The sequence below is a fragment of the Ricinus communis genome, chromosome 8 (assembly GCF_019578655.1).
Source record: "Ricinus communis isolate WT05 ecotype wild-type chromosome 8, ASM1957865v1, whole genome shotgun sequence".
Classification (NCBI taxonomy): Eukaryota; Viridiplantae; Streptophyta; class Magnoliopsida; order Malpighiales; family Euphorbiaceae; genus Ricinus; species Ricinus communis.
In genome coordinates, this window is record NC_063263.1 from 11,861,344 (window position 1) to 11,873,758 (window position 12,415).

General features: G+C 29.9%; 2 protein-coding genes across 2 annotated transcripts; one reads left to right on the forward strand and one right to left on the reverse strand.

The window, feature by feature from the left end:
* Positions 1 to 3,178: 3,178 nt before the first annotated feature.
* Positions 3,179 to 4,478, forward strand: LOC8273053 (WD repeat-containing protein LWD1). Its single transcript, XM_002512742.4, has one exon. The coding sequence runs from the start codon at positions 3,335 to 3,337 to the stop codon at positions 4,373 to 4,375; it is 1,041 nt and encodes a 346-aa protein (XP_002512788.1). The 5' UTR covers positions 3,179 to 3,334; the 3' UTR covers positions 4,376 to 4,478.
* A 2,437-nt stretch (positions 4,479 to 6,915) lies between these two features.
* On the reverse strand, positions 6,916 to 8,375 carry LOC8273054 (heavy metal-associated isoprenylated plant protein 35). The gene is made up of 3 exons (XM_002512743.4): positions 8,118 to 8,375; positions 7,925 to 8,003; positions 6,916 to 7,833 (listed from the first exon to the last, which is right to left on the reverse strand). Exons 1-3 carry the CDS (start codon positions 8,139 to 8,141, stop codon positions 7,172 to 7,174), a joined length of 765 nt encoding a protein of 254 aa, XP_002512789.1. The 5' UTR covers positions 8,142 to 8,375; the 3' UTR covers positions 6,916 to 7,171.
* Positions 8,376 to 12,415: the final 4,040 nt, after the last annotated feature.

Sequence of the window (12,415 nt, forward strand, 5' to 3'; positions counted from 1 at the left end):
ATGAGATATTTGACTTGTAAAATGTTTGAATTCTATTTGACTATTTAAGTAAAATTAATTGCTTACTCGTGCGTTGTACGACTGCTATTATTATTTCAATTATAAAATTAAATTGATAAATATAATCTAACAAAATTCTTAATAGTTAATATTAATTTATAATATTTTTAAAAAATAGTAAACTAATTATTTTTATATATATTTTTTAATTTTTTAAGATTTTAAAATTTTATTAGTAAAATAATATTAAAATTATTTTAAAATATTTATTAATTAGTTTTAATATTATATAGATTAATACTATCAAACTAATTGATATTACTATTTTTTAAAAGTAAAACTTTATTGTATAATTAAAAATTAATTTATGATTGGATATAATATTAAAATTATAAGTTAAGATATTATTTTCTAGAATTAAAAGTATTATCTAATTAGAAAACTAATTTATTAGTTAATATAATATTAAAATATAATTAATATGTTATTTTTAAGATAGAATTAGGATCATTATCCGATTAGAAAACTATTTATTAGTTAATATAATATTAAAATATATTAATATTATTATTTTTTAGAATTAGAGTCAGTATTTAGCCAGGAATGTAATTTATCAATCAATAAATTGATAAAAGAAAACTATAAAATTACACATAAACTTGAATCATATATGTCAAAAATAAGTACACGTGTCAAAATAAAAATCTTATGTGTCAAAAGTTAAGCACACATATTAAAATAAAATCTTATGTGTCAAAAATTAAGCACACCTATCAAAAAAAATTAAATTTTAAAAATTAATATATATATATATATTCAAGCTAAAGTAGTTCAAAAAATAAATTGAGCTAAATTCAAGTATTAAAATACTCAAATCAAATAGTCTATAAGCTTAATCGTATATTTGATTTTATATATCTATAATCTTTATATTATGTTTAGAATATTATTTAAACTTATTAGAGTTAAATTAGTATTGGAATTATAAATATTTCAAAGAAATTGTTTTCTTATCAATTCTTTCATTATGATACCATAGTAGATTTGGCTCTTTTTCATTTCAAGTTGATTTTCGTATCCCTCTAAATAACTTATTATAGTTTCTTTATTTTATTTAGTTTGTGATTGGACTTAAGTTTAATAAAAGCTCAATCTAGTTTTCTTTTGAATTTCATATTCTATTGATTCATTATTAGCTCAAGTCTTGTAAATGCAAATTTTCAATAAGATTTGATGGAAAAAATAAAATTTTAATTTATCTTAATAGATAGATGAATTGAACCGTTTGTAATTGTAACATGAAATAAGCTCATCTCAAATACATTCATCTTTTCGCTCTGAAAGAAAAAGAAATTATATATATATAATATTTTAAAAAATTCATTATATTACATCCTTAAAAAGAAATATGGTTTATAATTCTTTTATCGACTTATAAAAAGTTTAGTAAAACGTTAGGTTTATGCGAATAAAAATTAAAGTAAAAAATTTCAAATATAAATTTTATAAATTCCGCTTTGCAAAGTAGAATTACTAAAGTTAAAACTTGTCATTTTACAGGCATCAAATTTTATTATAACTCTTTTAATTGAACAGTTATTTGTTTGAAACAAGTTCAAGTTTATACTCTCATTTGCAGTTGGATTTGTGTTAGAACCCTAATGAATCAAAGCATATGCATTTGGGTTGGTGGTAATATTATGAGAAGTCACTTTCAGTGGGATTTTGGCTTGTTCTGAAGCCCCATCCCGGAAACTCCCTACCCACCATACCATCCCGATAGCACAAAATACTTTTCTTCGCAGTCTTTCTTGAATAAATCCAGCCGACCAGACGCAAGTTGCAACGCATTGTTGGGCATTACGTGACTTAATTCCTTTTTTTTTTTTTTTTTAACTATTCCAAAATCAATGAGTTTCTTTCAGTTCTTCAATTATAAATCTTGAATATGATTCTCATATCAGGAAATTCTGAATATGATTATAAGCAAAATATTGTTAGAGATACGATTAAAGCAATGTAATATGCTCTAATAATAGGTGTTAGACACAATCTGTTGCTAAATCTTTATGGTTTTAAAGATTATAATTTCATTTGTTGGATTTAAATATCTAAATTAAATAGAATTAAAAAAATTGCAATTCAATTTTAATTTAAAACTGTAACAAAAAAGTATATATAAATGATTATTTTTTTAGCTAAATATATATATTTATAATTTTCAATTTTATTATTAATTTTATAATTTTTAATATAATTTAATATACATATGAATTTATTTATTTAAATAATTTTATCATATATCTTATTTTATATGTCAATTTCTATTACACAAAAATATTTAAATTTTATTAAAAAATAAAATAATATACATGTTAGATTAAATTAAAAAACTAAAAGTATTCAAATTTAAAAGAAACAAAATCTCAATATTTATTATATTAAATAGAAAATCAAACACATAATTATACATCTTCTTTTAAAAATCAAAACTGAACCATTAAGAATTAGAAACATAATTGGTTCATAATTAAATATTCTTTTTATATTTTATTATTTTTAACAGTTAACAATCTCACATAATTCAAATTATATACTTTTTTACTTTCTAATGCTATTCCTGAATGAGCTACAATAACATTACAATTGGCATGTTTAAGTATCTTTTTTAAAAAATAAATATTAATAGCAGTGAAAATTAAATATATACTTACTTATAAAAAATTATAAAAAATTATATCAATTTCTTAAAGAAAAATTTAAATAAAAATAAAAAATAGGATTTTAAATTTATTTATATTGTTTAAAAAAGATAAATAATCTTTTATGTCTTTAAAATTATAACTCAAATTCTAAAAAAATATTGAAAAGAAGTTTAGCATGTCTTTTATGTTTTTTTATATAAATTTTTTTATTTTAAAATAAGATTTTTATTATTTCAAGTCTATTATTTATACATAACATGTTACTTAAAAAGAAAATAAAATATTTTTTATAAAATAAATATATTTATAAATTTTACATATTATTTATAATTTTTTTTTTACTCTTCTTAAAAATTAAAAAATTAAAAAAAAAAACTCTAAAACACAAAATTTTTTCTTTTTCTTTAATTATTATATATAACCTTACTGAAAAGAAATAGATAAAGAAAAAGAAAAGAAGAAACCAATGTGTCAGAATGAAAATTGAAAACCATGAACGCAGGGCCCATTTTATTTTGTAACAGCACACTTTTTCTATTCTGCAAAACCATTTCTTCTCTGCCACTGGCATCCTGTTCTCTTTTTCATTTTATCCACATTTCCAAATTACCCGAAACAAAGAAGGAACCATGGGCGCGAGCAGCGATCCGAATCAAGACGGGTCAGACGAGCAGCAGAAACGCTCAGAGATCTACACCTACGAAGCACCATGGCACATCTACGCCATGAATTGGAGCGTCCGCCGCGACAAAAAATACCGCCTCGCTATCGCCAGCCTCCTCGAGCAATACCCAAACCGAGTCGAAATCGTTCAACTAGACGATTCAAACGGCGAGATTCGCTCTGATCCGAATCTCTCATTCGAACACCCATACCCACCCACGAAAACCATGTTCATACCCGACAAAGAATGCCAGAAAGCAGACCTATTAGCCACTTCCAGTGACTTCCTCCGAGTGTGGCGTATCGACAACGACCACTCCCGCGTGGAGCTCAAATCCGTGCTGAACGGAAACAAGAGCAGCGAGTTCTGCGGGCCATTAACTTCGTTTGACTGGAATGAAGCTGAACCCAAACGAATTGGTACTTCAAGCATAGACACCACATGCACTATTTGGGACATCGAGAGAGAGACAGTTGACACCCAGCTTATCGCGCACGATAAAGAGGTTTACGACATCGCCTGGGGCGGTGTTGGTGTTTTTGCCTCGGTTTCTGCTGACGGTTCGGTTAGGGTTTTTGATCTTCGCGACAAGGAACATTCGACGATTATTTATGAAAGTTCGGAGCCAGACACGCCGTTGGTGCGGTTAGGGTGGAATAAGCAGGATCCGAGGTATATGGCGACGATTATAATGGACACTGCGAAGGTTGTAGTGCTGGATATACGTTTTCCGACATTACCGGTAGTTGAGCTGCAAAGACATCATGCGAGTGTGAACGCCATTGCCTGGGCTCCGCACAGTTCTTGTCATATATGTACTGCTGGTGATGATTCTCAGGCATTGATTTGGGATTTGTCTTCTATGGGACAGCCTGTTGAAGGTGGTTTGGATCCTATTTTGGCTTACACTGCTGGTGCTGAAATTGAACAGTTGCAATGGTCTTCTTCTCAGCCTGATTGGGTTGCGATTGCTTTCTCTACTAAGTTGCAGATTCTTAGGGTTTAATTAGTTTTATTATGTGAATCTACTTAATGTAGTCCTCCTGCTGACTGTTGTTCGAATTTCTGATATCCAAATGCCTATGATAAGTCTATCTTACTCTGTTTAATAGTTATTGCCCTTGCTTAAGTTTTGCATGTTCTGTTACAGTATAAGTAAGTGCATTTAAATTTATGATTCTTCAGTCCTCAAATATATTTCAATAGCAAAATTTTTTATGAAAATACTATCTGAGTAGTTGATGGATCAACTCCTTTTCTTTTTTCTTTTCTTTTACCTAAGTTAGGCAGACAATTGGAATATGTTTTATAGTTGTATTGCAATTTGCACATGTTCGCATCAGTTGCAGGTTTATGAAAGCGCACAAATGGTTCGCAGGCTCATCTTGTCATTTCTATTGGGGACATGGTATAAGTTTCTTTAGGTCGAGTATTCTAGAGATTGATATGTTAATATATGAAAGCATATTTGGTTTCTTGAATTATCTATTGGAGAAAAATTAATTTCTAATTTCTGTCTTTGTATCATGAGTGATAATTAGTGGATTGTTGTTGCTATATTCTTAGGTCTCGCCCATCCTGGCATGCATTATGATGGTAACATGTTGTCTTTTTTGTCTCCTTTCTTTCTTCCATGCATAAATCTTAATTCCTAGTCTTGAGCATTTCCTTTCAAATATTAATTCACACATGGAAAGAAAAAACTGTAACTGCTGCTATATTGAAATATCTAGGAGTCCAGAATTTCAGAGTTCAATATGTTGATGTATGATGGGTATTGATTGCTTTCTGTGACCAGCTGACGACAAATTGGGAATGAATTGGAGGTGCTTCATTATTTTGTAGAGACAAGTCTCATCTTTCATGCATTTTGTATCACCATGATATACTTTTAAAGTTCCATATTGTACATGCCTGTTGCGATTTCACACCAAGAGCACCACTATTCATGAAAACAGATTACACTGATCATGCTTGTTTTGGTGAGAGCAATTGGTTTTAGGTTAAAAGGAGATTGTGGGGATGAATGAAATATAACTTTGATTAGTTATTAGCTTTATATTCCTAACAGTGCTTTAGCTGCCATGATGGAATTGTCAGAAATATTTGCTGCTAATATCATTAAACCTGATTGTTATCCCTGATGGTTTGACATCTGCAGAGGATGAGCTTTTCAAAGTTGATCCCTTGGGAAACCTCAATGCCTAAGACAAGTTACTATTCCACATCGACTTGATGCGGTTGCCACCTCTGATAATCATTGTCTGAAGCCAGAATATTGGCTTTATGGTATAATTAAGCAAAATTTGAAAGCAAAAGATTGTGGTGCAACTTCATCTCATTTGTGTTCCAGTCACAGCAAGTGCCGTAGCCCTAGGTTTAGAATTTGTTCCTATTGGAGGAATGACCAACTCCATTAATTACAAGTAGGCATTTGCTTTTGTGGTAAAGCACCGAACAGGGTAGTTCTGCTAAGATGGAATGTCTATGTCCAACTCTTTAAATAATAGTTTTTAAGGTCTTCTGCAACCGAATTACTTCCACTATTTAGCAGAAAATGAGATGCTTAGAGCCATTTGACGAAGTTAATTAATTCATAAAGGATCCAGAATCCTTGACAAGCAATGCTAAAAGAAAAAGAACGGTCTCAAGTGAATGTGACTCTATACCTCCATAATTATCCTTCGGTGTTTTGACTACTGATCACTGTATTGATTTGGCAAAATCCTATATAATTAATCTACAGCCGCCGATGAAATAGAAGTATGAAGAAAAATCATTTACTTAGCAAAGAAACAAGGTTGAAAATCAGTTCTCTTCCAAAGCTCAAGAAAGAAGGAAGTAAGATCATGGCGGGTTATATGTTGAGGATGACAACTGGGGACCAAAATAATGTACAACCATAACGAAGCCAAGTGAATTCAAGTAATAAAGGGACGATCATAGTAGCGAAGAATCCTGTAGTACAGATGTGGCGATTAGTGAAAAGCAAGCTTTCCTTTTCCTTTTTCTTCTTCCACTGTTTAAAGTATTTGTTGGGATTCTAATACAGGTCAAAATCACAGGTATTCTCTTTTGGTATCTGATGCACGAGATTTGATCTGTGATAACTACGGGTATGAATTACGAACAATGTTTCTTGAGAGTGAGATGAACAAGAGAAAAATTGTATTTTTGAATGTCTGAAGGCAGCATTTTGCAGCAAAAGGTCTCCCAACAGAAAAATAAAATAAAAGATCAATCTATTGGAAAACCTTTCTTCCAACTTGAAGCAACCAGTTGGCCTAAATAATGAGACCCATGTAGCTTAGTCCCACAGTTGAGACAGAGATGGCTGTGATAGAGATTAATCATCTAGCAACGAATTGAATTGGCCAACTTAGAATCTGTATTGACATGTTTGGGTTCTCTTTGCTTCCTTTGCATGGTTGATTTACCTTTCCCATCTCTTCAAAATAAAAAATTTTCTATCAAAATCTTTTCCCCACTCTATCACATTGTCTGTACTGCCAAAACCTTCATTCCTTATGTGCAGAAAAGCTGAACTATATATTTCTTCTTCGATGAAGTCATGAATTCCAAGGAATTAGATTGCTAAGAATTAAGTATTACAAAAGCTTGCATAGTGACAGTCCTAATTGTCATCAAAGAGGAAGAAGAAGGAGAAAAAATGAGAAATAGCCATGTAGACTACAGAAGAAAAGGCTGGCTAATTCTGTCCTTAAAAAAGTATGATTGAATGAATCATCCAACCAAGGACTAACTGCCTCTTCCTTATCTTCGGTGCATAGTTTTTCAGGCCTCACATCACATGGCATCCCACTGTATTTTCGTCGCTAAAGTAATCCCCAACTCGTGCTGCAGGTGTCTGGAACTGTGGTTGAAACACTGGCCTTTCTTGATTTAAGTATTCCTGGCCATAGCATGTTGGAGGTAGAGGAGCAACTGTATATGATGGAATTGCATAATAGGGCATTGCAACTGCATAAGGTTCAACCTTGTAGCAGTACTGATTCCAGGTGCAGACATTACTCAAATCCTGAAACATGTTCGGATACTTGGTCTCGCTCGCTTGCGGTTGAGGTGGGGCAGGATTTTCCTTTTTAACAACTTCAGGAATTAAAGAGTTTACATTGCTTCCTGCCTCCTTCTGATCATTCTTTGGAGCTTTGTTCTCACCTTCTTTCCCAGTACTTTTAGCTTCTTTAGTTTTATCAGTAGCATTGCCTAATGTTTCCGAGGATTTTGCTTGAACAGACTCAGATTTTGGTGTTTCTTTCTCTTTTATTGACACTGGTGCAATATCTGCTTCTTTCTTTTCTTTTCCAGCATTCTGACTCCCCAAGCTACATAGTTCTGCTTGTTTTCCAGCTTTCTGTAATTTTCTTATCAGGATTTGTGGATCCACATTTCCTAAGACTGTTACTCTGGGTTGTATAGGATCAATTTCAGTCTTTAAAACACCTGAAACATGAGTTTCACATAAATTAGAGAAGAAAAAGACGCATGCAAAACAACCAATCAACAACAGATTTCTTCAGCTTTCCTTCATTACCTTCAATACCCTGTAAAATCTTCTTAACTTTCCTCTTGCAGCCATCGCAGCAGATAACAGAAACCTTCAGTTCAATCTTCTGGAATCAAGTAAAAAATGTAACTGAGTTACAATCAAGTAAAAGAAAAGAGTGTCCTGAAACTATGAAAAAAGAAGAAAGAAGCTACATAAAGATGTTATCAGGAATTGGCACCTTTAGGTCTGCTTCCTTAGACATATTTCCTGACAGAGTGATGTAACAGGAATAGCAGGAAGCTGCTGGAACTTGAAGCCCGGAGGGAGCAGGAAAAGAGAGAGGGAAAGGAGCTTTTTTCTGCAATGAATTGTTGGATGGCCAGGCTCCATTTATACCATGTAAAAGAGGGGGTCCATATTGGAATAATTTTGGGTCCTTTTTAATTAATAACCTAGCCTTTTCTTTTGTATATTATATATGTTTCTGCTCTATGTAGTTCCAACGCAAAAGCAATATAGTAGACAGCTTTCTCTGCAAGCAAATATATGCAAAATGCAACTTCAGTACTTGTCTTACCCTTGTATGAAGTTTGAGGAATGCCCTAGTTGTCCTCCCTTTAACATTCCACTTTCACAGTGTAGTGTCTTGAAACAACACTGGTATGCCTTTAGATACTACGGTCCTCGACCCATTGAGCAATGCCCTTGCTTGCTCTTTAACAGTTTGACATTGCCGGATATTATATATACTTCTTGAGATTCTGTGAAATGGCCATAGCTCCATACAGATCTTTTTGTCTTTGCTTTGATCTAAATATAACCTAATTTTTAAAAATATCATGCAATTCATTGTGGGTCAAATTCATGATTCATCTTTTAGCTTAAAATAATTATGTTTTTCAGGATAGCATGACTTGCAACTAGGTTGATCCAAACTCTTTGAACGAGTTCAAGAGTGTGTCCATGTTCAGAATTTGAATGTAGAAATTACTTCCACCCAGATAGATTTCAAGAAGTTTGAATAGGGCATATATATTTATTTTTCCTCTTTACTCCGGCGAGATTTGAACTCTGACACCTATTTTTTAAAATATTAAATTCTGACACTCCTGCTAAAATAATTTCACTTTATTTACTATTTGAATAAAGTATCCAGATATTTTTTTTTTCTTAAATTATAGCTAAGGTACAAATAACACTGGAAATTCCTTGATCAAATAAATTAAAAAATGATCTTTGAGCAGATACCTTCTTTAGTTCTGTTATTTCATTTTTCCCTGATTCGCTTAGTAATGACAACAAGGATCCAATATTCGGTCCAACCATTATTAATTAAACCAATGATAATCAATTAATCACTTTATTTTGTACTTATTAAGGAAGCTATATACATGATCAAAAAAGAGAAAAAAAGACGAGTGCAAGAACATGAGCCGTACACGTGGAAATATTGAGCTACAATATAGTGGAAAGATGAAAGAGAACAGATGCAGTCCAAGTTGAAATAGGCAGAGACTCCAGATTCCATGAACTGAGAGGGCATTTGCTGATTGCACAGCTTAATAGGCATTGAACATGCCTCTCCTTTATTATTCACTCAAACTTAATCACATCATTGCATCTATTATATATGTCTCTTTCTTTCTTCCTTATATTAGGGTAGACCAAAAACCAAGTCGAATCAATTGAAATACCGATCAAAATTGAATTGAAATAATTAAATTAGTCGGTTCGCTTTAAATTTTAATTTTCAGAGAAATTCAGTTTACTGGTTGGCTTTTGTTCTAGAAAATTTTGTCTTTTTTATATATTTTTTATTAATCTTAAAGATTAAAATTAAAAATTCAAAGAATATATAGTTTGATTTTTTAATTTTAAAAAAAAAATATTCAAAACTAAATAATCGATTGTTTACGAGCGCAACCGAACTGCGCTCGCCTTAATAATATATATATATATATATATATATATATATAATTATATATAGAAAAAGCAATAGTTAAATCTCTAAAGTTTATTTCATAAATTATTTATGTCTGTTTTTTTTAAAAATACTCCCTGATAGTTCTGATATTTAATGCTGCCAGATAATTTACTTCCAATTATGTATACGCAGATGGATATTATTTTTATCCTCTGTTTTTAGTATACTAATTTTTTTTTCTTTTACTTTTTGATCCGATTAACTAATTTTATTTAGTAAAATTAATTATAAAAGAACACTTAATACTATATGATTATTCCTATTGAAGTAATATCGAATAACAACACAAATACTTTATTGTATTTAATAATCAATATCTACATTAATATTAAATTTGTAATGAAGAAAGCAAACCAATCAAAATAAGGCTTAATTTGCCTAATATGAAAAGATTAGCCCACCAGCTCAAAAAACAGAAAAGGGGATGGATATTTTGTGCGATATGTCCTGGTCATCATGTATTGTTTAGGGCACTCCCTTTTTTCTTTTTTTCTTTTTTTAATAAAGATTCATTTTTTTGTTGCTTATTTGAAAAAAAATAATATTGGTTTTCAATTAGGTTGTCTTTGGAATATTCTGCTGCTTAATTTAAAATTCTGCCCATTTCAAGTTTCTCTGAATAATAAAATATGCATAATTCTTTTTTATAAATTAATTTTATGTCGTATCATTTAAAAACTGACAATATTTAATTTACTTAAATAGCTCGAGTATGATTATATATAAATCAACTTGAGCATATTTTTCATGTAATTAGACATATATATATATAGAGTTGGTTAAGAGTGGGAGAGTATGGTACTACTTTTGCATGCATGTTAAAATTGAGACTAAAGTGTCAGAAAGTGAAGGCTTTACAGGCTACCCTTTCATAGTTCTGATTCCAGCTTCTTCTGTATTTTCATTTGTAGAACCAAAAGCATATATAAACATCACAGTTGCTTGCAACACTTGATTACTTGTGTGGCAAAGGGCTAATGATTACAAGCCGAAAGTCTGCCAGAAGAGGTGAAAATTAGGTGTGTTGTCTGGTCAAAAATTTATTTGTTACTAACGACCCAAAAGATTGAATATTTTAGCTGGCTGATATTACTATTAAGGATTTTTTTGGATTTGCCATCTTTTTTCTTTTTTTTTTTTTGTTTTGTTTGAGATGATTATAACTTTAATCTTTTAATTTTTTCTATTTTAATGTTTGAATTATATTTTTTTATTCAATCAAATGTCTGAACTTATTAATTTATATATTATTTTTATATATTAAAGTAATAATTCAATTTATTTTACACATAAAATGATCCAAATATCCTTAGCCATAGATACTTACAATTTTTTTATTTTAAGAAAACTTAATATTGTCTTCTCTTGCTTCTTATTATTTTGAGATTAAAGAACATATTTTATTTTTATTTCTTTTTAAAGTAAATGCAAGAAAATAAAAGGAATAAGAAAATTATATTTAATTTTCTCTTTGATTTTTTGTTCGAATGCATGAGAAAAAAACTTTATTATTTTTTAATTTCTTGATAAATAAATAAATCTTTTAAAAAACCATTGCAAATGGATAGAAAAATAAAAATAAAAGAAAAAATAAACTTATTTTTTAAAAAATGTATTTAAGTTAATTTACTAGTCAAAATAAATTAAATAAAAACAGGCTAGAGACACCATATTAAATATTTTTAGCATGTTCATACACTTAATTAAATAAAAAACAATTTAGACAAAAAAAAAATTTAAACTACAAAATTTGTAATTTATTTTTCAGCATAGTAGATCGATGCAATAATAGTAATGGGTGAAGTACAAAAGAAACGAGATTAATTATTATTGAATATTATAGGTTGACCCTTAATGAACAAAATCTTGATATTTCTACTAGTGGAGGCAATATTGAAAAAAAATTAAATTTTTTTAACTCTAATTATTTATTTTTGTACTCCATATTTATTACAATATGTAAATTCTATAAACCCAATATATAAAGGTGAAAAATAACGACATTTAAATTATCATTTTTTATTAATAACACAAGTACACGAAACATATAAATAAGACAATCCTTTTTAAAATTTATGGGAATAATATATTTCAATTATTAGAATGTAAAGTCTCTTACAAATTGTACAATTTGGGAAGACATTACTGAGTGGGAGAACATGGTTATAATTTTACAGGAAATGGGCAGATGTGGAAGGGCTGGAGGGATATGAAGAGAAGCCAAATAAAGATAGGCCATTCATACTCTGATAGTGTTATCTACATTTCTTCCTTAGAAATGAACATGTGATCACTAGCTAACAACAACAATACGATCCCGTTTGGACGGTTTCAATTGAAAGACCTTGGAAATGTAGTTACACTACTGCTCAATTCATAACCACAAACCTGAAATTGCAAAAATAAAAATTAAGCACTTGGGCTCACATCAAAAGATCAAGATTATAAAACTCCAAAGAATTGATAATAAAGGAAATATTTATTTTTTGGCTTTTTAGTTAGTGCAGACCGAAATATTAAAGATAAATGTATTAAATTCGAGTTCCAATCCT

Coding starts and splice junctions, on each gene's coding strand:
- LOC8273054 (XM_002512743.4), bottom strand. CDS start 8,141: ATGTCTAAGGAAGCAGACCTAAAG. Junction 8,004..8,117: donor CTAAGGAAGCAGACCTAAAG/GTGCCAATTCCT, acceptor ACTTGATTCCAG/AAGATTGAACTGAAGGTTTC. Junction 7,834..7,924: donor GATTTTACAGGGTATTGAAG/GTAATGAAGGAA, acceptor CTCATGTTTCAG/GTGTTTTAAAGACTGAAATT.
- LOC8273053 (XM_002512742.4), top strand. CDS start 3,335: ATGGGCGCGAGCAGCGATCCGAATCAAGACGGGTCAGACGAGCAGCAG.